Below are 27,201 nucleotides of genomic sequence, written 5' to 3'. Positions count from 1 at the left end.
TTCTCTTTAAATCTCCTCCTCCTCCTCCTCCTCACTGACCACAAACTTTCACTTTCGTTTCTTCACAAGTCACTTCCTTGTTTGTTTGCCTGATTCTCTCTGCCTGCCTCTCCTCAGACTGACGATGGCTGAAGCCCAGCTGTGTGGATTACAAGACGAGTTTACCTGCTCAGTGTGTCTGGACACCCTGACTGACCCCGTGTCACTGCATTGTGGTCATAATTTCTGTCTGAAGTGCTTAACAAACTACTGGGATCAGACCAAAGAGAGCAGCTGTCCTCAGTGCAGACACACCTTCACCACAAGGCCTGAACTGAAGAGAAACACTCAGCTGAATGAAGTGATCAAGAAATTTAAGAGACCAAGACTCAGCCCTCATCCGTCTCAGAGTTATGCCGGCCCTGGAGATGTGGAGTGTGACTTCTGTACTGGGAAGAAGTTCAGAGCGGTGAAGTCCTGTCTAACCTGTCCAGCCTCCTACTGTCAGACTCACCTGCAGCCTCACTTTCAAATAGCAGCCTGGAAGGGACACAAGCTGGTTGATCCTGATAGAAATCTGAAGGAGAAACTCTGTGAGAAACATCAGAAAAGTCTGGAGATGTTTTGTAAAACTGATGAGACGTGTATCTGCATAATGTGTGGAATGACTGAACATGATGGTCACGAAAAGGTCGAGCTGGAGATGGAACGTGAAGATAAAGAGGTGAGTGGAGCTTAGTGTTTAATGGAAGCTTAATACATAAAAGAGTTAAGTGATATGTAAATGTAGTTTTGCAGAGAAATCTGTTCCTTCATGTTGAGGAGTCTCAGTTTGCTTGTATAGGGCAGCAGGAAGATGGAGCCTATCCTGGTGAGACTGGGTGGAAGACATGAAACAGTCCAGGATGAGATACAGAGTGTGATCCATGGACAGTCGAGTGAGCTGAGTGCTCTCATTAAACTGAGCGGAGGTTCTTTGTGTTCTGATCACTTGTGTCTCGAGTACCTCAGGCCTCTTTAAGTTCAGAGATTTTATCCTTCTTGTGAACTTGAAGATAATGGCTTCCTTAAAGCAGTCCAGACCTTTGCCCAGCGTCAGAGAATATTAAATATGTCAGTAAAGACAGGTGCTTACTGGTCTAAGGGTACCAGGTGGGACTCCTCAGGGTCTGCTGCTTTCCCGATATTCCGTTTCCTAAAGAGGTTTTTGTACCTCCAGGGTGGGTTGGAGAGGAATGACTGGTGGGAGGGAAGTCGAAAAGGTGAATCAGACTTCAGTGAAGGGGGTCTGAGGCGGTGACACTGAAATGGTTGTGAGAGGGAGAGGGGGGGGCTGTTGACACAGAAGGCATAGGGTCAGAGTCCAAGCAGGGGTGCATGTCCTTGTCAACCCAACAATAAAACTCATTCAGATGATTAGCTAAAATGGAGGAGGATGAGGCCTATGAGCTCTTCTGCCTGGGATTTGTAAGTGTTTTCCAGAGAACTTCACACTGCCTGCCTATTACTGCTAAAGCTCTCCAGCTGATCTTTAGAAGTTGCTTTTGTAGCTCTCAGAACTTTATTAAACTGCCACTTTGCAGATTTATATTCATCCCTCTTTCCAGACCTGTGTATCTGGGCATTAGCAGCTCTGAGAACCGTCAGCTCCTTGGTGAACTGCAGCTTGTTGTCGGTGTATCTCACAATGGACTTCTTAGGGAGACACACATCTTCAGAGCAGGAGATATAAGATGTTACACTTATCAGCTTATTCATCTCTGCTGCTACACCAGCCATCCATGGCTTTCCAATCTGTGAAGCCTAAACAGTTCATCAGCCTTCAAACAGCCTCAGGAGTCCATTTACTACTAACAGTCCTGGTGGTCTTTGATGCATCCAGTTACTGTTTATAGCTGGTGTGATCCCCGGGCGCGTACCCTGACGCAGACAGAAAGGACATGGGTTCGGCACACAACACACACTTTTATCTACAGTGGGCAGCACTTTTCTCTGCTCCCTACAGCACAACACAGTACAGCAAAGCACCACCACAGTCCCTTTGCCACCCCTTCAGTCCTCCACACAGGCTTTGTCCTCTTCCTCCCGACTCTGGCCGTTGGATGCTGGCCACTGGCCCCTTTTTATAGGCCACCCAGAAGGACTCCAGGTGCCCAACAAGCTTCTTCTGGCAGCTCTTCTGGGTGTGGTGGAAGTGCTGCAAATAGGGCCCCTCAAATGTCCATGTGCCCCCTGAACCTGCTGGAAACATAAGAGGCTGCCCTCTGTTGGACAGGGGGTGAAACTCTCCTGGAAGAACTCTTTCCCTCGGGCCTTTCATAAGGGTAAGGGCCCCAACCGTCCGCCACACTGAGACAAATCATGGTGTGGTCAGTGTGGACAAGAGGTACACAGGAGAAATGGTAAAATGACCCTTTAATGTTGGTGTAAAAGTGATCCAATGTTCTGCCCTCACATGTTGGGCAGTTGATCAGTTTGGTGGTATCTAGGCAGATCGTCTTCATGTTACTGAAGTTAAAATCCCCCATATTGAAAATGAAAGAACAGGTGAATTGATTTTCCAAATGATGAATGTTATCAGCTAGCAACTGTTCTACCAATTGAGTATTCTCTTCAGGAGGAATGTAAATACCAACCAGTATAACAGAATGAAATTCCCAGGTTAGATAGAATGGGTTGCAATGAATGACAAGAGCTTCAATATCAGCAGAGGAAAAAGAAAGAATTTCAGACACATCCCTGCATCAGCCGTTGCTCATAAACAGGCACACGGCGCCACTTTGAGATTTTTCACAAAGTCCACTGCTGTGGTCCACTCTGAATAACTGATATCCTGACAGTTGAACACTGTTGTCGAACATCTGAAAGGCATATTGTCAAAAGTGAAACACGAAAGCCTCTGCATCTCCAGCACACCTGAGTTCCAGCCTGCATACCGCAGTACCACCTGGTGAAGTGGGATTGATGGGTGGCAATCCTGTAGGCAGACCGGGACAACTTCTGCCGTAAATCTCCCTCATCACAAACAAACAGAGGAGAAAAATCCGATGGAACAAAGGCCTGTATGTTCAAAAGCTCTTCACAAGTAAAAGTAATTCTTGGAGTCAACAGAAAACACCAACCACTCAGTATACACAGAGAATGAGCGCATCAGAAAAACGTGGCAGCCTGGTCAGCGCCCAATATGTCAGGAGTTTGATTCTGTTGTCAGGTGTACCTCCTGTGCTGCTTTAGTGGCCGTTCAAATTACAAGGTGAGCCCCCCATCACTGTTCATTCATCACCATTCATTACGTTATTCTCTGGTATTTGGTTTGCTGTCTCATATTTTTTTTTTGTTCTTATTTCATTCTTCCAGTTTCCACGTCACACATTGGTATTTTGGTTGTGATGTTTGCCTCTTATGAACAGGTGTTTAGTTCTCGTCACCTCTTATTTTATTCTTTATTCTATTTCATTTACTTAGAAAATTAGGGACTCATTGCCTGGAAGAAAAAGTTTTTTTGCTCTTGTAACGCATTGCCATTTTTGAAGCATTTGATGTTTGAAGTCAGTTGATTAAATAAAAACGATAAAGCCGTAAAGTGAGTGGACCCATCTGCACAATGTGACTCACCCGATACGTGCAGGTTGCCATCTGTCACATCTTCATCAGTGTCCTTCAACCCAAAGTATGACGACTTTTATTATTATGTTAAGACTTGTTCTTGTCTTCTGTAGTCTTATTTCAGCTTCTTGTCTGACTGAATAAACACCAAGACGCTTACTGCATTACATAATTTGCGATGTCTCTTAGTTGATTGGCTCATTCATCACTGCATTGATGTTAGTTTGCAATTTCATAGATAAATGTACAATTCTGATTTTATGTAATTTTTGTGCATATTATATTTATGTATTTTTCTTTATATGAGTTCTTCTTTATATTAGCATCATTAATCACTGTATTGATTTTTTGAGGTGATATATTATTATTATTATTATTATTATTATTATTATTATTAATAATATTATGTATTTCTCTTTAAAGCATATATATATATATATATATATATATATATATATATATATATATATATATATATATATATTAGCATATATTTTTTTACTTTGTTGACTTTCATGTTAATATACACCCCAGCTTATCCCTTATTCTTATTACTATATCTGCCTGTTTCTCTTCATGAGTGTGTAACCCTGGACTTCTTAAACTCCTTGTGAATGACTGACCCCCAAAACATCAGTGCCCTGTGTTCCAATGTTACCTGTGCCGGGGGCTGCAGCTGCCTTCTGATGTAAAAATCACCCTGATGCCCCTTAGCCCTGTGCCCATCCATTATTAACCAAATCTGAGTCTCATGTTAAACTCTCTGATCTCTCCAGTCCTCACAGGAGTGTCTTGTGTCACAAACAGCACTTCTGATAAGACCTCCTTGTCTCCTCTGCTCCTCCATTTTCACTCTTTTCTTACACAATTGGCAACCTGCTCTTACTTTTGTCACTTACTGTGACATTGACAATGACAACTGGATCTGCACCTGTCTTTAAAATAGCCAAGCCACATGCCAAACGAGCCATTAAGTATCCCACCATGTTACACTTTATGTTGCACTTTGTTTTCTCATCATTATTGAAATCTGAGTTTGTTTACTTTCATTTGCCTTCTTATTTGTAGAATTAAATTGTAAATGTTGTCCAGTTTCTCTGAGGAGAGATCATGAACTGAAACAGCACGGTTCTGCACCCACCAGTATCAGTTATATCTTCTTTGTCTTTCAGCTTCTCCCATTTAGGGGTCTCCACAGTGGATGATTTGTCTCCATCTCTCCCTGTCTTTCACATCATTTTCTGACATACTGACTGCCTTCATGTCCTCCCTCATCACATCCATAAATCTCCTCTTTGGCCTTCCTCAATTCCTCTTCCCTGGTAGCTCCATCCTCATCATTCTTTCGCTGATGTGCTCCTCATCTCTCCTCTACTCAAACCATCTCAATCTCACCTCTCTCACTTGGTCATCACTCTGTCATTCCTCTGTTGTCCTCCTAATATACTCGTTCCTAATCCTGGATACCCTCATTACTCCTGGGGCCTCATGTATAACGCCGTGCGTAGAACTCGCACTATAACATGGCGTAAGCACAAAAACCGAAATTTGCTTACGCACAGAAAAATCCAGATGCAGGAATCTGTGCGTATTCCAACTTCCACGTTCTTCCGCTACATAAATCCTGATCAGCGTGAAAACTAACGCTCGTGCACGCGCATTTTGTAACGCTCCAAATCCTCCCAGAAGTACGCCTATTTGAATATGCAAATCAATATAAATTGCCCTTAAGCACAGCCTTCTGTGAAAAGACAATGGGAAAAGCACGGGGGAAAATATAAGAATTTCAGCGAATACCAAGTGGAGGCAAATGAAAAACAAACTATTTGTTCAAATAAACCGTGGTATAATCAACAAAAGGAAGTTGATCGAGTGACATAGCGTGTTGGAGAAACTTGAAAGCTCACATTCACAAAATCGCACAGTGCCGGAAATAAAAAAGAAGTCACATATCAAAGTCGCCGTGAAAAGCCGAGTTGTAGACCACCGTCTGAGTGTCATAAGAAAGCTTATTAGGGTACAGAGAAAAAAGGCACACGGTGGGGAAAAAGCACGAAATGTCAACTTCAATCTCGACATTTCCACTTTAATCACGTAGTTTATTTTGTCATTAAAGTAGAACATTATAAACTTCATCTTAAAATCGTTTAATTAACCAGTTTCTCAAATCACATCGTAATTAAAGTAGCACGTTAAATGCTTTGTTTTGTATTTGATCTTCTACTCGTATGTGCTCTATGTGTGTGAATCACTACTTGCTTCTTAAACTGGCTCTCTTCCTCTAACTGGACACAGAGTCCATTACATTCGTGATATTACAGCTCTCTGAATAACTAAAATACTGAGATGTATACGTGATGTCATTTTCATGATGATAGGAGTTAAAGCACGTTATTAAACATGTGTTTCACTTCGATTAAATAATTTATTGCAGCAGTACTCAGGGGTGGCTCTAGGCTAGTGGTGCCACTGGGCAGAGGAAGAATCGGGGGCTCCTTCGCCCACCCGTCAGTAAGGTAGCTTATCACGGTGGATGGCCACGTCCGTTGCAGACACTGCATAGCCGCCTCGTGCTCATGACACAAGCATTTAACTTTAACCGAAATTTGTCGCTGTGTTTTTAGCTGTGTTGTTATTTTCTCTTTCTGTTTTATATTCAATATATATTGGCGTAGCCGTCACTGCAGTCAGTGCTTTTCTTTCCCCAAGTAACCGATCGCCACACAATCAGCTCTGTAATAGACGTTAAGCCATCTGTGAGCTTAGCGCCGATTCTTCAAAAAGTTTAAAGAACATTGAAATATCTTCGTAGTACATGTTTAATTATTCTATCCTTAATGACACTCCCAGTGAAGAATATAGATTATTTAAATGAAGTTAAAGTTTTATCTGTATAATCTATACTAATAAAAGGCAAAGCCCTCACTCACTCACTCATTCACTCACTGACTCACTCACTGACTCATCACTAATTCTCCAACTTCCCGTGTAGGTAGAAGGCTGAAATTTGGCAGGCTCATTCCTTACAGCTTACTTACAAAAGTTGGGCAGGTTTCATTTCGAAATTCTACGCCTAATGGTCATAACTGGAAGGTATTTTTCTCCATTAACTGTAATGGAGTTGAGCTGGAATGACGTGGGGGGGCGGAGTTTCGTGTGACATCATCACGCCTCCCACGTAATCACGTGAACTGATTGTCAATGCAGTGCGTAGAAAACCAGGAAGACCTCCAAAAAGCGCTTAAGAAAACATGCATTATATAATTGAGAAGGCAGCGAAACAATAAGAAGTGAGCGAGTGACATATACTACCATATTCATGAGTGCTGCTGCCTCGGAAAGAAAGCAAGGTGTAAACCTAAACTTTAAATTAAGTTCATAGACAGGCTACCGCTGGCGTTTCACATGCCCACAGGTAATGCGGGATACAAGTTTAATGAGAGGACGCAGGATATAAGCGAGAGTTTTGATCACTTTGTAACTAAGTTAAAATTGTAGGTGAAGGGGTGTGCTTATGCAAATTCCGAGAGGCTGTGTTTGTGGGGATTGACAGTTAAAGGCGGTGGGGAGTCACGTCATCATCTCCCTCCCATTCATCTAATTTGGTCTGAGCTGAGCTCAGCGCTAATGCCGTCTTCGAAGCAACCGTCAGACTGCCACCAAATACTCACAGAAAAATCCACAAGTTAATACACACGCTATCTCTCGAGTTTCTCCACACTGAATCCTCCAGGCACTACTTACAAAAGGTCACATTGACAATCGTGTTACGTTATTTTTAAAATCTTTCCTTTTCTTAGCACAAGCACAGCTGAGAAGCTTGATGCATGTGCTCCATAAGCGTTAAAAATAATGCATTTAATCACACTTTGCATTACAAGCAAAGGGAGCTTTTGTCAATGCATGATTTCCTGGTACACGATTACATTGATCAAGCGCATCCCGATTCATTTTACCCTCGCACCACCTTAGTTTGAGAAGAAGTCTGAAAAATATGAGGTTAACACAGAAAAACATCACCAATTCAAGCTTTATGAATAATCGATTAAGCCATCAATAATTGTTTTGGTAAAGCCATCCTCCTTCCATTTTATAATTTTTCCGCCAATAGCCATGATTAAATGAGCGGTAAATAAAGTAAGAGCAAAGCGAGGGTGACTTATTTAGGCAGGCATATATATGACAGCAACACTCATGACAATGTCAATCATGTTACGTTATTATTAAAATGTTTCCTTTTCTTTTCATTACTTCTTTAACACACTACTTCTCCGCTGCGGCGGGTATTTTGCTATATATATAATATATGAATGACCTCCAAAAGCTGAGACTTTTGATATCATGAGCGTGTCTGCAAAACTGGGGTCTCCTGCCCAGCAAAAGTCGAGCAGCCAGCGCGTGCATAGCTGTGCCGGCCTTTGAGGCGCTGACTGCGCTTCTGCCTTAAGTCAAAGTGAGCACTTTTAATTTTTTCATCCTCCCCTGCGCTATAGCCCAGACAAGTGCAAACACGGGACCCCTTTTCTACACCACGGCAAAATAATATTAAGGCGATTCACACTTTCTTTTGCACGTATACGATTATGAGGTCATCACCTCGGATTATGAAGACCTGCACACGAGTGGAGGACTGACAGTGTCATCACAGCTGATTAATGGCAGGGGCGGCTCACCAGTCTACACAAGACCCACGCGACTGTCCCCAAAAGGCGATCATAGCGTCAGCGAACACATCTCTCTATACTATATAAAAGAAAAAGGCAACTTTCCTTTCTTTACACCTTTTATCCCAAACCAAAGCCTTTCTCTCTTAACAGTGCAGAGGACACAAAACTAATTTTCTTTAAATGCCGGTAAGGTACATTACCAGAGGCACAAATTTGAACGTTCACATAGAAAATGTAATTTCTATACCACAGCCATCATGTAGCGCCTTTCAAAAGGGATCTACTACCGAGAGATGATCCATATACATTTTAGCTGCTGTTAGTTACTTACCTGTTCTGTTACACAGTCTTTAAAATGTAGTTTAGCCGAAACCACTCCAGTAGTGCTCAATGTACCTGTACTTCTTAAAACGTTAATGTTTTACTGTTTAATAACTTATAGACTATATTTTATTATTTTTCCCTTGCACTCAGTGACCAAAGCTATACACACATACATACATACACACACACATATATATATATATAATTTGTGTGTATGTATGTATATATATATATATGTAGATATATGTATATATATATATGTGTATATGTAGATATGTATATATAGATATGTAGATATGAAGATATGTATGTGTATATATATGTGTATATGTATATATATATATATGTATATGTGTGTGTGTGTGTGTATATATATATGACAGCAGCAATCCAAGCTTTGAGAAAACAGTAAAAAGGAGGCGTGTCAGACGTCTTGGTACATTTTCTGATGCAGCTACCGAAAACAACTTCGTGACGCTGCCGCCAAATACACAAAACAATTACATTGACAATCATGTTACATTATTTTTAAAATGTTTCCTTTTCTTTTTCATAACTTCTTAAACACATGACATGCTGCGGCTGGTATTTTGCTATATATATATATCACAGCGACACTCATAACAGTGACAAAACAATTACATTGACAATCATGTTACGTTATTTTCAAAATGTTTCCTTTTCTTTCTCTTTCCTTCTTTAACACACTACTTCTCCACTGCAAAAGCGAGAGTATATATATATATATAGATTGATAGAGATATATATATATAGATAGATATGAGAACAACATATATATATATATATATATAGATACTGTAGATAGATATATATATATATATATATATATATAGATAGATATGAGAACAACACTCATATCAATGACAAAACAATCACATTAACAATCATGTTACGTTATTTTTAAAAAATTTCCTTTTCTTTTTCGTACCTTCTTTAACACACTACTTCTCCGCTGCGAACCGCGGGTATTCTGCTAGTTTAATAAACATATTTTGCTGAATTTCACCTTATAAATGATATCGTTTCTGTTTCTGAACCGCGAGGTCCGTACAGGAAAGGCTTTAAAACGTTTTGCAGTGGCTGAGACAGCGTGTCCTTGAAGCTGTATACCGATAATTCCCTTTCCGATCAGCTGCTGCTGTGATTCACACTCAGATACAGTGATAGAAATACTTTGAGTGGTGCAGTGAGAGAAATATTGAAAAAGACGATCCGCTGTGGCAACTCCTAACAAGAGGAGCTGAAAGAAGAAGAAGAAGAAGTGAGAGTAACAACGCTAAAGCAGTTATGGTATTTGGAATACTATGGCTGTTCCCTGTACCATTATATTGTTACAAGTTAATTACAATCAGATGCATTACACTAATAAACAATATGCGGTTGGTTTGGATGTATTTATAAAGCCGCGTCAGGAAAATAAGGTGTAACCACACAGGAACAGTAGCACTGCTTTGACGCTGGGTGCGCCAGTCTGCAAAACCGGCGGAAAACTTGCGTCACGACAAGGCATGAGGTACCGTGGAAAAGTGCGTGGCTTTACGCCAAGTGTAGGTTTTATACATCGCGATTTGAACGTGGAAAAGTTCTTACGCAACGTTTCTGTGCGTACGCACCGTTTATACATGAGGCCCCAGGTGACAATTGTAGCATCCCCAACTCTGCCACTTCCAGCTCTGCCTCCTGTCTTCTGGTCAGTGCCACCGTCTCCAAACCATACAGCATAGCTGGTCTCACCACCATCTTGTAGACCTTCCCTTTCACTCTTGCAGATACTCTTCTGTCACAAATCACTCTTGAGACTCTTCTTCACTCAGTCCACCCTACCTGCACTCTCTTCTTCATCTCTTGCCACTCTCTCCATTGGTTAAAATTTCTTACCTTCACCTCATCTGCTCCTTGCTGTTGCACACTTCAGTTATAATGTTTTCTTTAAATATTGTCATGAGTTACTCATTCGCTTTATTGTCAGATTTATCTGAGCTTATTAAACTTCTCTTCAGATTTAACTTTTTGCTGAACTCCTCAGACTCACTCGTTACTTCTCAGCTTCGGTTATGTCACTTGATCCCTAAAATGGCCAAACATTTGACAAAGTTCTCACAAGTCTGAACTCCACAATGACCTTGTAGATCCTACACTTGCAGCCATTATGTGTCCAAGTTCTCCTGGCTCTGCGTCTTCTTCATCCTGCATAGTCCTGTGTTTGTGAACGTCTGATATCCTGGTCATCAATTCAATGTCATCTAAACATCAAGGACTGACTCATACACCAGTGTGTCTTCAGACTGTCTTCTTTATTTGATGCACTCTTCAAGCCCAAAGTCCATCTTGAATTGAACTGTTAAACTAAACCTTTCTTTCAAATCTTTTGTATTATTATACTTATTTTATCAAATATTTGTGACATTATGAACTCAAATGTGACAGAAACAGTAAGTTGTGTCATGGAATGTAAAACAAATATGTTGTACAAATGTATGCACTCAGAATGACACCAAAAGTGGAAGTGAATTCTGATGAGACCGCCATGTGTCCTTTTGTGTTTCCAAACAGAAACAGCTGGGGGCGACAATGAGTGAAATCAGGAGAAGACTTGAGAAGAAAGAGAAGAAAATGAAAGAGACAAGGAGGACAGTGGAGGAGATGAAGGTGAGTGAACTTAAGAAAACACTTCATGTGAAAGTAAGAAAAAAAAACTAAAGAGGTGTCAGAGTTTCTGGTAATTATGTGTGAGGAGAGGGAGATGGAGAAGTAGAGAAGATGGTTTCTTGTGTCCTTCGTGGCATTTTAATGGTGACAGCATTTTGTGTTTTATTCATTAGACATCTTGGCATCCTCCGGTTTCTCATTTCACCACTTAAAGATGACTTGACTCCACCTAACAATAACTCATAAAGAAGATTTGTGCTGATGTTCAGATGTGCATTAAGCCTTCTAATCTATTTAACCCCATGTGTACCGGTGTGTGGGGGCACAGGTGGAAATCCTGAGATGACCACTTTGTCAGTTCTGCTTCTTAGCTTTGCACCCAACTCTTTGCCGTGCAGACTTGGCAGTCTGATCTCCATATTTCAATTGTACAATGAGAACTAGACAAGTTTGATAATGACATTTGGATCCCTCACTGCTCTGGCCAGGAGCCTATCCTGCTATCCACAAATGTTTTCTATCAGTGTACCCAGAAGGCAACACAGCATGTGAGACTCTCTGTATCTGGAGCAAAACTTCATCTCAATTCCCATAATAACTGAATCTCTGACTATGACTACTTTCAGAGCTCCTCATCCCTGCCTACTGTCTCAGAGATATCAGAGTCACTGTGCAGCTCTGCAAGTTCCTGAAAACAGCTGAACACCTCCAGCTTTGGGGTTGGTGATCCTGGACAGTGTACACCTTATACACTACACTTATATCTGATTATATATATATATAATTCACTAAAGCAAGACACCCATGGAAAGCACGCCGGAAAGGGCGTGGATTCACTAAGCCGCCGGCAAGAAAGACACCTATGGCGCATGCAGGGAGGGGCCACGCCCAGCAACTCCAAGACCATTGGATACGATGACAACTTGCAGAGCCACGTCCACCAACTCGGGCACGACGACACAGAAAGAACAGCATCATTTATATTCGTCTGTCGTAGAGGCCTCATGTACCTCCGAGCCACTTTGACTGTTCATAGAGGCATGTTTCTTGTGGAGGTGAGTCACCATATGCAGCGTGTAAAACGGTTTGCGAGGGGTATCCCATGGGAATATTAAAACAATCATTTACAACTGAGGTTAGACCACAATGAAGTAAGCAGTCTTTAAAAACCGAGTCTTCGGTTACGACGTACGACCACATGCACCATAGCAAACTGTTTTACACGCTACATACAGCAATTCGCATCCGCGACAAATATGCGTCTTCTTCACTCACAGACAATTATATGTTGCTCTCTCCAGAGTTCCATCTTTTCATTCACTTTCTGTTGTATCCTCAAACCCTCTCTTTTTAGACAACTGTGTCTTTCCAGAAGTGTTCAACCATCAATAAATAATTATGCAGCATTTGTTATGCCGCGGGTTCACTACTGTGTTGTATTTTGCTCTCCTCAGAGTTCCACCTTTTCATTCACTTACTGTTGTATTCTCACACCAACCCGTTTTAGACAACTGTGTCTTTCCAGAAGAGTTTAGCATTCAATAAATAATTATGCATTAGATTGAGCGTGTGTCTACCCGGTACAGAGAGGCGTGGGTAAGCCGTTGAGCCCCATTCGGGCTGCAATCCGTGGAATTCCCCCTAAGTGCGACTCATACACTCCCACTGGTTGCATCCCTACCCTTTGTACACACCCCCCTCCCACCTTGCTACTACCGTGGTCGGATGTCTTGGTGGATTATATATAGAAAAGCAGGCAACGACTCAAGTGACGAGTTGGAGGTGGGCACATGAGCGGGCAGTACATACTGAACGAGAATTCAGCAGACTAGCATGACGGAGAGAGCTGAATGGACGTCCTTCTCCTCTCCTCCGATTCCACACTCCTCGCCGTGCACCCCCATCCCTCCGATTGGCAAGAGAAGGCGCAATTGCGGTCCGCCAGTTTTCAGTCACGGACGATTGTGTGTTGGTTCATTTCGTGCATTGTTACAATGTTGCTTTTCTTGCCAATTTATTACATTACCGATTTTTCAAATGTTAATTTTCTCCCTGTGCTTAAAAATCATTAAAAAACCGGCCTGATTATGTGGCGCATGGTACGCTGCGGGTTGGCTAGTATATATTATATATGATATCTGTGACCCACCTGCACAATAAACCTCACCCCAATGACACTCGGGTGAGCCATACAAATATAAGTCACAGTGGCAGTTATTAGTAATCATGAAAAGTTAAATAAAGGAAATAGAGATGCAGCAACCTAAAATATAAAGACTCACAACTCTGAGGGTTACAATTAAATACAGTTGGGTGAAGGGTAATAAGCAAAGACACAATTAATGTAATTCAATTACAACAGATCAGCTTTTCTCCACAATACCAATTCTTCTTCTCCTTACTTCTCAACTCTCAATCCCAGGATGACCAGGAGAGGCTCTTTTAAACACACACCTCTGTAACACTACCAGAGTTCTCACTGGACAATAGAGCTGTCCTGACAATGACTCTCACACTTCACACAGAACCCCTTATTAAGACTGCACATTCCATACATTCTTTCAGGTGCCTCTAGAAGATGCTGCTACCCAGAGTACCAGTGGTCTGCTACGGCCCTAATTCAAATTATCCATCACTACATCAGAAAACCAAAAAAAGTGTTTTAGGACTGTTTTTGGTTTTTTTTTAAATTTGGTGACTCAATTTTATATTTTTCTCCTATTCATCCAGATCTCTGTGGAAAGAGTGATGGAGGAACATGAGAAGAGCTTCACTGCTCTGATACGGTGCATTGAGGAAGCCCACAAGAAACTGACAGAAAGAATCAGAGAACAAGAAAAGAGAGAAATGGAGAAAGCTGAAAGAGTCATGGAGCAACTGGAGAAGGAGATTGAGGAGCTGAAGAGACGAGAGGCTGAGCTGAAGGAGCTTTCAGAGACCAAGGACCATCTCCACTTCCTGCAGGTGAGAGTGACACTTCACAGGGAGTCTGATCAGACTGGGGTGTGTGGGACCTGTGAAACTTTAAAGTCAAATTCAAAGGATCTGAGGAGTTATTAAAAATGGCAAGAACAGGCCATTCAGCCCAATGTCACATTTGCCTAATATTTCCCTAATTTATGCAAAACTCTCAAAGTTCCTGCCTTTGTCTGTGGCCTTCACACAACATCCTATGGCCACCTGATAAACTCCCACCTCAATTTTACTGCACTGATCAATGTAACTCTTTTATGCCCTTTTTTAATATGAAGATTGGAAATCTCCACCAGCAGTTGACTTCTCTTGTAAACTCTGCACTTGGAACATTTTATGATCCCCTTCTTCTTCTTTTCTTACTATTTTTAAACTCCCAATTTGGTTGAAATATCTGATATTATTAGAAATTCCAAGCGCTCTACCTGTCAGCTGGCTCCAGTTTCTACTGATTTCTCTTTCCTCTCTAATAACTAACATCACACATTCTTCTCTTATCTCTGGTCTTGTTCCTTTATCTCTTAAATGACTGTGATAACTCCAATTCTCAAGAAATCTGGTGTGGATCTCTTCAATCTAAATAATTATGATACAATATGAAATTTACTTTTCCTTTAAAAACACTTTAAAAAACTGTTGCCATGCAGGTTCACTCTCACCTTAATGACAATCATTTGTTTGAACAATTTCAGTGTGGCTTTCGTCCATTTCACAGTACAGAGACAGCCCTGGTTAAAATCACCAATGACCTGCTGATGGCAGCTGACTCGGGGCTATTGACCACACTTGTGCTCCTTGATCTGAGCCCTGCCTTCGATACAAAATCTCATGATATTCTCCTTGAGAGATGAAAATCGTTTGGCATTACTGGCACTCCACATATGTGGTTCAAATCTTATCTCTCAGATCATGCACAGTTTGTACAACTAAACAATTTCAGATCCCAAGTTTGCCCAGTTGTTAGTGGTGTTCCCCGTTCCCCAGGGATCTGTCTTGGGCCCCCTTCTATTTATTATTTATCTTCTGTCCCTTGGTCATATCTTTAGGAAATATGATATTCACTTTCACTGTTATGCTGAGAACCCTTAGCTCTATCTGTCTACCATCTAACCCTAACCCTGATTCCATTCTTCCACTTTCTTCCTTCTCTGACTGTCTTCAGGAAGTTAAATCATGGCTGTCTGCTAATTTTCTAAAATTACATAGTGATTAAACAGAGGTTCTTCTGTTAGGAACTAAATCTGTTTTGGATAAATGTGATAATATTTCATTGTCTATTGATCATTCTCTAATCTTTTCTTCCTCCCTGGTTAAGAGCTTAGGTGTCATTCTTTATAGCACCATAAAATTTGAGGCGCATATTAATATTACAACTCATTCGGCATATTTCCATCTATGTAATATCAGCTGTTTATGTCCATCTCTTTCAGCTACCAGCACTGCTATTCTTGTTCATGCTCTGGTCACATCTCGTATTGATTATTGTAAGTCTGTCCTCTCTGGTCTTCCTCACAAACTCCTTTACAACTTCAGTTGGTTCAGAATGCTGCAGCTCGTATTATTACCAGAACACCTTCCATTGAACACATCACTCCAGTCCTTCACCAGCTTCACTGGCTCCCTGCTAAATATCACATTGATTTTAAGATTCTGATAATTACTTATAAGACTTAAAAGACTTATAATCTGGCTGCTCCTTATTTTTCTGATCTTCTTCATATCTCCATTCCTTCCCATATCCTTAGATCTTCTTCCTTTATTTATCTTATTACACCTCCTGCTCACCTGACTACCATGAGCTTTAAAGGTGTCAGCCAAGTGGCCCCTCAGCTCTGGAACTCTCTGCACAAGATATTTGTGATATCGACTCTCTTCTTATCTTTAAATCTCGCCTTAATACACATCTTTTTAAAATGGCATATTCTGTTTAATATGAATTATAGTTGATAAAGTTAAATTTAATTTTATTACTGTATTCATTCTGGCTTTATTGTATTGTAATATTTTATTAATTTTATATTGTGGCTGTTGTTATTAATGTATTCTGTAAGGTGTCCTTGTGTGCCTTGAAAGGTGCCAATTAATAAATTATTATTATTATTATTATTATTATTATTATTATTATTATTATTATTATTATTGTTACCTGATAGGCAGGTAAATCTGCAGTTGTTTGTTTGTGGAAGCAGATTTGTATGAAATGTGTTCTTAATAAGTTTCATTTTAAATGACACCACCTGACTAAAGAAGACACAACTACTTCATATCTTTAAACACTCCTGTCATGTCACCTCCTCAAGTCTCTGTCCCTTAATTGATGACATTCAAATCCTTCAGCATTTCCTCACAGCTCAAACCCCACAGTCCAGTCTGGTCTCTCTCTTCATCTTGACTTTCTTTTCTTCTGTTTTGTCATTTCTCTAACACACAATATTCCTGATGTGGTCTCACAAGGGTGCTCTACAGGGCAGATTACAGAACTGTGATGACAAAAGCCTCCCAAGTCTGTCTGACAAGTCACACACTTTCTAGTTGTGGACCTTCTAATGTAAAATTATACTGAATAGTGTGTGTAAGTCTTTGGATTTAATTTAATGGCCACATTTATAAATATACAAATATATTATCTATCTATCTATCTATCTATCTATCTATCTATCTATCTATCTATCTATCTATTGTGAAGGATGGCCAGTCATATATTCCGGACCACACCTCCAAGCCGCCAGATGAAGCCATCCCAGTGGCATAGAGGTTCCCCGAATTCCAGCAGAGCCTCATGGACCTTGTAGTTTTTATAAACAGCCCTGCTGGATACCAAGGGGGCCACCAGGAGCCACTATTGGGAGGCTTGGGGAGTGCTATGTGCCCTATAACCTGGAAGTATGTCCTGGACACGTGATCAGTAGGAATGACGTGCTTCCGGGGTGAAGAAAAAAGACTTTGTAGCTGACCCGGAAGTGATAGGGAATCTCATGGACTGTATGGTGGATTCACTTCCGGGTCAGGAGGTATAAAAGGACCATGGGAACTCCCAGACGACGAGTGAGCTGGGTGGTAGGAGGGCAATGCGTCTGGGAGTGGGGGAGTGTGATTTATTGAATTTGTATTGTTTATTGAGAATAGTGGAGTGGTGGTGCTTTGTGCACTTTATTATTATAATAAATAATAATTATTGGACTTTTTACCTGGTGTTTTGGCATGGTACCTGAGTTTTCAAAGCGAGAGTGCCCCTACTTCTACACTATCTATCTATCTATCTATCTATCTATCTATCTATCTATCTATCTATCTATCTATCTATCTATCTATCTATCTATCTATCTATCTATCTATCTAATTCACTTCGTCTCAGTACATTAAAGAGCCCAATGCCTTGTTTTGTCTGTTAAGTCAGTTCTCCCCCTCCCTGTCTGTTGCCCCCTCTTAGTCCACTTATCTACAGTCTGATGACTGACCTCTTATGGACTTCTGTGTGAAATCTTTTTGAAAGTCAAGGCACCTGACATCTTATGGTCCATTATAATGAAATATTCTCCTATAAATAACCAATAAATGAATGAAGTAATCTATCTAAACCCAAACTCTCTGCTCACCATGCTGATTCTCACTTGAGAGGAGGTCCTTCTTATTAATGTAACTTTTTATTTCTCCTCATCCCCTCCTCTCTCCTGATGCAGACTTTGTCACCTCGCTGTGTCCTTCCTGATGACTCGCTTAACTTGACAGTCACAGCCGATTTCTCTTCTGAGGACCTGCTAAAGGAGCTGTCAGGTCTGAAAAAGCGTCTGGAGAAGATCGGCCAGTGGGACATCCTGACATGGACTCCATCAGGTACAGCGTCTGATCATGTTGTGTTCATTGTTAAAGTCCATTCGGTGGACTAGAGTAACAATAACAAGGACAGTTAGATGCATGAAGAAGGCCTGTTCATTAAGATTTATCCATTTTTTCTATTAGGAATTTTATGAAGTGCTGTTTACAATGACAGCCTGAGTGATATCACACTCTAATACTAAGCAGCTGCTTTAATTCAGAGTTCTTGATATTGTGAAGGACGGCCAGCATCTTTACCCAGCCAGGACACCCTTAGGATGGAAGGACGGGGGTAACAGATTGTACAGGGCTTTATCTCCCCCAGGACACTAGATGGCAGTGAGCCCAGGCTCAGATTCCCACATGAGTGCATGCAGGGCATGCTGGGTATTATCGTTTTAGTGGACAGCCCTGTTGGGTCCCATGGGGGCCACCAGGGGGAGGTGCAAGATTGGGGAATCCCTACGTCATGGGGTTTCTGCCTCACATGGAAGTGCTGACAGACCGCTTCTGGAGCAGCTAAAATAAAAGGGACGGCCTGCCTCAACATCAGGGGGCCAGAGTTAGGAGGAAGGAAGCAGTGAGAGAAAGGGACAGAGAGTATTGATCGCAGTGTACTTGTGGCTGTGGTGGTGGGAAACCCTTATAAAAGAAGAGTTTTCCCACAGTAAAAGACTCTTTGCCTTTTAATCTGTGTCCGTGCCTGTTTGTGTTGGGTGTTTTGGTTTGAAGGAGTGCACCCTACTGTCCACAATATATCTCTTCCGGACATTGCTGCCATCTGTTGGACACTCAATGACATTATGCCCTGGCACAGATGTCGCACATTGGACCGTTTATTACTTTATATAAACTGCTCAAAAAAATTAAAGGAACACTTTGAAAACACATCAGATCTCAATGGGAAAAAGAAATCCTCCTGGATATCTATACTGATATAGACTGGGTAATGTGTTAGGAACGAAAGGATGCCACATTGTTTGATGGAAATGAAAATGATCAACCTACAAAGCCCTGAATTCAAAGACGTCCCAAAAATCAGAGTGAAAAAATGATGTGGCAGGCTAGTCGATTTTGCCAAAATTGAATTGCAGCAACTCCAAATTGTACGCAGCACTTTGTATGGCCCCTGTATTCTTGTATACATGCCTGACAACATCGGTGGATGCTTCTAATGAGATGACAGATGGTGTTGTGGGGGATCTCCTCCCAGATCTGGACCAGGGCATCACTGAGCTCCTGGACAGTCTGAGGTGCAACCTGGTGACATTGGATTTACCAAAACATAATGTCCCAGAGGTGTTCTATTGGATTTAGGTCAGGAAAGTGTGGTGGCCAGTCAATGGTATCAATTCCTTCATCCTCCAGGAACTGCCTGCATACTCTCACCACATGAGGCCAGGAATTGTCGTGCACCAGGAGCCACTGTACCAGCATAGGGTCTGACAATGGGTCCAAGGATTTCATCCTGATACCTAATGGCAGCCAAGGTGCCTTTGTCAAGCCTGTAGCGGTCTGTGTGACCCTCCATGGATATGCCTCCCCAGACAATCATTAACCCACCACCAAACTGCTCATGCTGAATGATGTTACAGGCAGCATAATGTTCTCCATGGCTTCTCCAGACCCTTTCACTTCTGTCACGTGCTCAGGGTGAACCTGCTCTCATCTGTAAAAAGCACAGGGCAGCAGTGGTGCATCTGCCAATTCTGGTATTCTATGGCGAATGCCAATCGAGATGCATGCTGCTGGGCAGTGAGCTCAGGGCCCATTAGAGGACATGGGGCCCTTGGGTCACCCCCATGAAGTCTTTCTGGTTGTTTGGTCAGACACATTCACACCAGTGGCCTGCTGGAGGTCATTTTGTAGGGCTCTGGCAGTGCTCATCCTGTTCCTCCTTGCCCAAAGGAGCAGATACTGGTCCTGTTGATGGGTTATGGACCTTCTATGGCCCTCTCCAGCTCTCCTAGAGTAACTGCTTGTCTCCTAGAATCTCCTCCATGCCCTTGAGACTGTGCAGGGAGACACGGCAAACCTTCTGGCAAGGACAAGTATTGATGTGCCATCCTGGAGAAGTTGGACTACCTGTGCAACCTCTGTAGGGTCCAGGTATCACCTCATGCTACCAGTAGTGACACTGACTGTAGCCAAATGCAAAACTAGTGAAGAAACAGTCAGAAAAGATGAGGAGGGAAAAATGTCAGTGGCCTCCACCTGTTAAACCCTTCATTCCTGTTTTGGGGGTCATCTCATTGTTGCCCCTCTAGTGCATCTGTTGTTAATTTCATTAACACCACAGCAGCTGAAACTGATTAACAACCCCCTCTGCTACTTAACTGACCAGATTAATATCCCATAAGTTTCATTGACTTTATGCTATACTCTCATTAAAAAGTGTTCCTTTAATTCTTTTGAGCAGTATATATAGAGGATGCTTTTTCTATTTACTCCCTTAAAAGCTTCTTCTTCATTTGACATTGTGATTCTCTTCATGTGCTCTGCGTAATGACCAACATAAAATAAGGAGCAGAAAGTTGTGTTAAACTGGCAGGGCCAGCTCAGCGTACAAATGAAGACATAAAGGAAATAAAATTGAATTGGGATCAACTTCAGTGCTTTGTGATATCATGAAGTCTGAAGGAGCTTCTGCTGTCTTCTCTGTCCTTTACATTCACTCAGATGGGCTCCTCTTTAAATGTTCACAGTAAGCCGTTGTCAGCCGTGGTAAAGTTAAACAAATTAGAGGACAGCATTAGAACTCTGGCCACTTAAGGACCACCTGAACACTCCACTGAGTGTACATAACAAGTCCACAGGGAAAACACAATAACAGACTTTACTTTAATTATAAATGTAATAATGTTTATACACACAGATACAGTTGAAGTTAATAGTTTCCATCCACTTCAGGTGAATTCTTTAAAACTCACTTTATAATCACATCACCGATTTTATACTAATAAACTATGAACATTTAAGACGTCTACTCTGTGCAGGGTAGAAGTCATTTTTTCTACCAATGTTCACAGACCTCTGAGTATTTCACTTTTTATTGACCAGATCACAATTCCAGTGGATCACAAGTTTACAGACACTTTATTATCTGTGCATATAAACAACTTGGAAAATTCCAGAAAATGATGTCAAGCTTTTAGACAATTAGACAATGAACTTCTGAGAGCCAATCAGACTCATTGGAGCCAACATGTGGATGGATGTTAAGGCCGACCATCAAACTCACTGCCGCTTTACTTGACATGATGGAAAATCAAAAGAAATCAACTAAGAGTTTAGAAACAAAATGGTGGACCTTATTTATAGGGCGCTTAACATTAGCAGTAAATCTCAAAATGCTACATAAAAAGTTTAAACAAAAGCAAAGCAAGATAAAAACAGAGATAAAATAACAATAATTATAGCATTCTTGTTAATACGTTTTCCTAAATAGAAAAGTCTTTAGATGAATTTTAAAGCAGCCGACAGCCTGCTGTGTTCTTAAGCTCTCTGGTAGGGCATTCCAGAGCCATGGAGTAGCGGCTACAAAGGCTGGGTCACCCATTGTATGAAATTTGGTCACAGGGGGGCGAAGGCGGTAGGTATTTGCAAAATGGAGGCTTCTTGCAGTGGTTTGTAGTTTAAGGAGTTCCTTCAGATATTGTGGAGCATTTCCATGGATACACTGGTGAGCAAACAAACAGAGTTTGAATTCGATATAACGGAGGTGGACAGGGAGCCAATGAAGTGACCGAAGGATTGGTGAAATATGTTCGTATTTCTGCACCCTCATCAGTTTTCTTGCAGCACAATTTTGAGTTTGTTGGAGCTTTTGAAGGCTCTTGCTGGGGATCTTGATGAGGAGGGCATTACAATAGTCCAGTCTGGATAAAACAAATGCATGAACCAGCTTTTCAGCGTCAGAGAGGGAGAGGTAGGGACGGAGTTTGGCTATGTTTCGGAGATGAAGGAATGCAATTTTATAAAGGTGATGGACATGTGTATCAAATGACAGATGGGAGTCTAACTTGACACCCAGATTTGTAACAAAAGGGGAGAGGGTAATGGTACGGTCAGAAAAAGAAATACAATTTACAGAGAAATGAAGTTGATTGGGGGGGGGGTGCCAATTAAAAGAGCTTCAGTTTTGGTGCTGTTCAGCATGGGCCACAATTTCCAAAACCCTGAAAGTTCCACATTCATCCGTACAAACAAAAATACAGAAGTTTAAACACGGTGGGACCACACAGCCATCACACTGCTCAGGAAGGAGACGCATGGTGTCTCCTACAGAATAACGGACTTAAAACTGCAAATCCATCCCAGAATAACAGCAGAGGACCTTGTGAAGATACTGGAGGACACAGGTAGACGAGTCTCGATATCCTCAGTAAAACGAGTCCGACATCGACATCACCTGAAAGGCTGCTCAGCCAGGAAGAAGCCACTGCTGCAAAGCTGCCATCAAAAAGCCAGACTACAGTTTGCAGTGACACTGGGGGACAAAGATCTGACCTTCTGGAGAAATGTCCTCTGGTCTGATGAATCCAAAATCCAACTGTTTGGCCATAATGACCATTGTGATGTTTGGAGGACAAATGGTGAGTCTGGTAAGCCAAAGAACACCATCACAACTGTCACACATGGGGGTGGGAGTGTCATGTTGTGGGGGCTGCAGGATGGGCTGGCGCACTTCACAAAATAGATGGCATCATGAGGAAAGACAATGATGGAGAGACATTGCAGCAACAACTCAAGAGCTCAGCAAGGAGGGTGAAGCTCAGTTGCAAAGCGCTCTTCAAATGGACACAGACCTCCAAAGTTGTGGCAAAATGGCTTAAGGGCAACAAGGTCACAGTATGGGAGTGTCCATCACAAAGCGCTGACCTCAATCTGGTTGAACTGAAAAAACATATGTGATCAAAGAGGCCTACGAACCTGTACCAGTGACACCAGTCCTGTCTGGAATGGGACGAAACTACAGCAACTTATTGTAAGAAGCTTGTGGAAGGCGACACAAAACAATTGGCTCAAGTTAAACAATTTAAAAAGAACACAACCAAATATTTAAAAAGTGTTAGTGAACTTGTGACCCACTGGAATAATGATATGGTCAAGAAAAAGTGAAATACTCAGAGGACAGTGGACATTGGAGGAAAAAATGACTTCTGCCCTGCACAGAGTAGACGTCTTAAATGATGTGCCAAATGTATCGCTTGTTAGTACAAAGTATACTGTGTCTCTGTAGAATCCTTTGGCACTGCTGGTTTGACTTTGAATAAGGCACATGACCTGCATTGCAAGGAAACGTCAGTTATGACGGCGCGATTTCCTGAGGGTGACCCTCATTATTGAGAACCCGATTGGCCAGACCAGGACAAGGGGTCGCCCATATAACACCTGACTATGGTAGATAGAGGGTCACTTCTGAAGGGGGGGACTGGACTGCACGTCATCCTGAGGGGGTTACAAGCCTGGATCTCCAGCTGTTTTGTCGTGTGGTGGGTGTGGCAACGCGTTGTACCAGTGCATGCCCCCCAACCTGACCTGACCCGACCTGACCTGACTTATCCTGACTTTGTACAAAATCTGTGGAGGTTTATAAAGTGCTGTACAGATTTGTTTAAATACACAGTAAGATAAAGCAGTTCTGCACTGATGAACATAAATGGAACCTAACAATGTCTGTCCATGGCCAGAACTGCTGAGCTGTGGCCATCTGACAACACAGGAGAGGATAACAGAAAGTGAGGTGACGAGGGTTAACAGGTCAGACGTGTGTGCGCCGAACTGCACTGGCACTGTTTACTACCTGGGAGAAAGTCTGAGATCCAATGGTGGACTGGACTGGGCAGTCTGAACTCAGTCAGTTTCTTATCATGGAGCTCTGAGATGTTGGTATCTAAAGCAGAGGTCAAGTCCACAATCGAGACCCTCACATTTGTCTGTGGCACATCAAAATATTATTAAATAAAACTCACTTCATCATCCACACATCGGTGGGCTCTGCGTGCAGACTTGATCTGCATGTTTTGTTGTTTTATTTAACTGCACTGCATTTGTAATAAGTGTCTAAGAATGTAACATTATAAAAGTCCATCTTAACATCCTCCATTCTTCTCTTTTCTTTGTATTTTCAGGTCGTGAAGCTCCAATCTTCACCCTACAGCCTCTTGAACCTCAGAGTGGAGAGGAGTTTTTACTATGTGAGTCTGTCAATTCATGGTGTTTATCATTATTTCACTTTTAATATCTCAGGCCAGGCTTATGATATGAAAGCATTATGTGAGTGTGGTGGGACTGATGAGCTGAAAATGATGGGGGTCCTGTGACTCGTGCATTATGGGATATTGAGATTCAGGACAGGGAGGCACCAAAGCAGTCTGTTGGACTTGAGTCTCTTAAGTGTCAAGTGAACTCACGGGAAATAAAAATGAAATCCTGCCTACTACGCCAGGTCCTCCTGTCACTCTAGTCCTACCTCCATTGTTCTTTTTCTTTTGTCTCTTTTTTTATTTCACTTTCTGCTGTTTTCCTTTTCTGTTTTCTCCTTTCTATTTCTTTTTATTTCATTCATTCCTTTACGATATTGATAAGAATTATTTATTTACACAGCACAAGTCACACAATGAAAGCAGCTCAGTGTGCTTCTCATAAAAACACAATGTCCACTCCCATTAATATCCATATACTGTATATAGTCAATGTGTGTAAAGATGAAGACAAAAGGACTGTTTTATAAAAGAATCCCAGCTTTTCTGTGAAATAAGTTAAAGCTGACTAAAGTACTTGGCCATTCTGTTCTCCATAGAGCTGACACTTTGTTTTTGATTCATAACTTAACATATTGTAAGAATAAAACTAAATGAAAATAACAGAAGAAAGTATTGGGAGACCATATATGTTAAAAGACATCACTGGATGAGAATCGATCCTCTAATGAGAATCTCAGGGGTCTTCAGTCACTCAGTCAAGTCCTCACTTAGTTGTGATGTGTCATTGTGTGCCTCAAACTGAATGAGGACAGGAGAAGAAGAGGAAAGGACGAAGGTCACAGCTGAGCAGGTCAAGGTGAAGACTACAAGACCACCTCCAAAGAGCTTCATGTCCCTGTGGCCATAGCAGCTAACATTAAGAAGTTTAAGGTCCATGGGACTGCAGCCAAACTCACTGGATGTCACTTCAAATGAAAGAATTGACCCCTTATTGACTAGAAGGACAGTTTAAGAGGTGAAGAACAAACCAAGGCAGACATCAGGACAGACTCAGGCTGATCACCACCATCAAAGTACAACAGCTTCAAATAGCACCGTCAATCACTTACTGAATGAAAGGGGGCTTCATGGTAGAAGACCCCACTTGTGAAAGACAGTATTTGAGTCTTTTCAGTGCAGCTCCTGATTGGTTCTTGTTAATTGTCTGTGTTGTGCTCCGCCGCCAGTCCCGTTACACACTCCCAGATTTCCTCACTCGTTTTCTTTTCTCTCCTTTCAGACTTCTGTCCCCTCACACTGGACTTCAACACAGCAAATACACGCCTCCATCTGTCTGAAGAGAACAAGAAGGTGGTATGGGAGTGGACAAAACCCAAATATACTGATCATTCTCACAGATATGACTGCTGGCGCCAAGTTCTGTGCAGAGAGGCTCTAACTGGGACTCGCTGTTACTGGGAGGTGGAGTGCAGTGGAGGTGATGTGGGGATTGGAGTCGCATATAAAGGACTGAGCAGGAAAGGACAGGGCAGGGAGTGCCGCCTTGGAAATGACGACAAGTCCTGGAGTTTGCAGTGGTCTCATTCCCAGTACTCTGTGTGGCATAATAACAATCAGACTGAAATCCGCACCCCCTACAGCCCCAGAATAGGTGTGTATCTGGACTGGCCTGCTGGCTCTCTGTCATTTTATAGCGTCTCACACACAATGACCCTCCTGCACAGGTTCAACACCTCCTTCACTGAGCCCCTCTATCCAGCATTTTGTCTTGATCTTCACTGCAGTGTAACCATCAGCCATCTGACACCATGTGACCACTGACCAGTACCCTCCACAGATCACTTGTTGTCTCCACGAGTTCACGTCCTCTTTGTGTTTGTAGTTTGGGGTGAAATTAAATTTACAGGATGGGTGGGAAGGGGGGGCTGCAACTCTCTGATTTAATTTGTGGATGAGAATGCGGGGCGAGTGCGGCTGTCAGGGTCTCCATTATTATTGGGTCTGAGTAACCAATCAGGTGTGTATGTCATAATGAGGGGCGGAGACACCTCAGACCTACAAATACCAGTCTGACCAGCAGGGGTCACTGTTGATTCACAGCCACATGTCCTTCAGGCTGACATCACAACATCTACTGAGGCCCCCAAGTGTCACTAAATGTCACCTGTTAAGTAGGACAGGCGTGTGGTCCTGCTGGATCAGCACAACTGAAAGGCGCTATACAGACTCAGTATGGAGAGCTCTTGAATAGTGACTATATGTAGGAGCAGAGAGTGACAGATGGGACTGGAGTGTTGTCCACTCACCGGACATGTTGTGACCCTCCATTGGTCACTCAAAGGGTCCTTCACTTCAGAATGAATTCACTGTGAACGTCTGAAGACGAGGACTCACCGGTCAGTCAGATGTCGGCCATACTGACAGAGTTTGGTGTTTTGGTTGATGTCACATTAAACTTTAAACTGCACCTCCTCCTTGTCCACAGATTTGTCACTCTTGGTACCCTGAAAGCTCCAACATCTTCACAAAATGAATTCTTGGTGAGTTGGCACACACTTGACATGGGTGCACATGTGTGGCTTTGCAGTGGTCTGGCACCCCATCCAGGGTTGGCCCACCTTGTCCACAAACCTGAAATTGAAAAGCAGATATGAAAGACAAGGAATGGACAGAAGGGGTCACTGATTGGTCAGTCGCCAAACTACTGCCTCTTGTAGCCACTCTAAATTTTACACAGCAATTTATAAAAAAAAGGAAATCTAAAAGATAAAAGCAGAAAGCATTCAGTGAAATTCTGAGCAGTCAAACATGAAAGGAGAGAATGAGAAACAATCAGAGAGTCAGACGAATGGAGACTTTAACAGGAGGACTGAGGGGTGGGACTGAAGGGCAGTGGCGCCCTCTAGTGGACACCCGCCATATTACACACATGGGAAAGGTCAGCAGTGAAGGGGGGA

General features: G+C 42.1%; 1 protein-coding gene across 1 annotated transcript; it reads left to right on the top strand.

The window, feature by feature from the left end:
- The first annotated feature begins 95 nt into the window (after positions 1-95).
- Positions 96-26,990, top strand: LOC120528996 (tripartite motif-containing protein 16-like). Its single transcript, XM_039753059.1, has 6 exons — positions 96-703; positions 11,151-11,246; positions 13,977-14,210; positions 17,900-18,053; positions 24,170-24,235; positions 25,524-26,990. Exons 1-6 carry the CDS (start codon positions 125-127, stop codon positions 26,063-26,065), a joined length of 1,671 nt encoding a protein of 556 aa, XP_039608993.1. The 5' UTR covers positions 96-124; the 3' UTR covers positions 26,066-26,990.
- Positions 26,991-27,201: the final 211 nt, after the last annotated feature.

Source organism: Polypterus senegalus, chromosome 4 (genome assembly GCF_016835505.1).
Source record: "Polypterus senegalus isolate Bchr_013 chromosome 4, ASM1683550v1, whole genome shotgun sequence".
NCBI classification, from domain to species: Eukaryota; Metazoa; Chordata; class Cladistia; order Polypteriformes; family Polypteridae; genus Polypterus; species Polypterus senegalus.
Note: the sequence above shows the minus strand (reverse complement) of the source record. Positions and strands in the feature narration are given on the sequence as shown.

Coding starts and splice junctions, on each gene's coding strand:
- LOC120528996 (XM_039753059.1), top strand. CDS start 125: ATGGCTGAAGCCCAGCTGTGTGGATTACAAGACGAGTTTACCTGCTCA. Junction 704..11,150: donor TGGAACGTGAAGATAAAGAG/GTGAGTGGAGCT, acceptor GTTTCCAAACAG/AAACAGCTGGGGGCGACAAT. Junction 24,236..25,523: donor TGGAGAGGAGTTTTTACTAT/GTGAGTCTGTCA, acceptor CTCTCCTTTCAG/ACTTCTGTCCCCTCACACTG.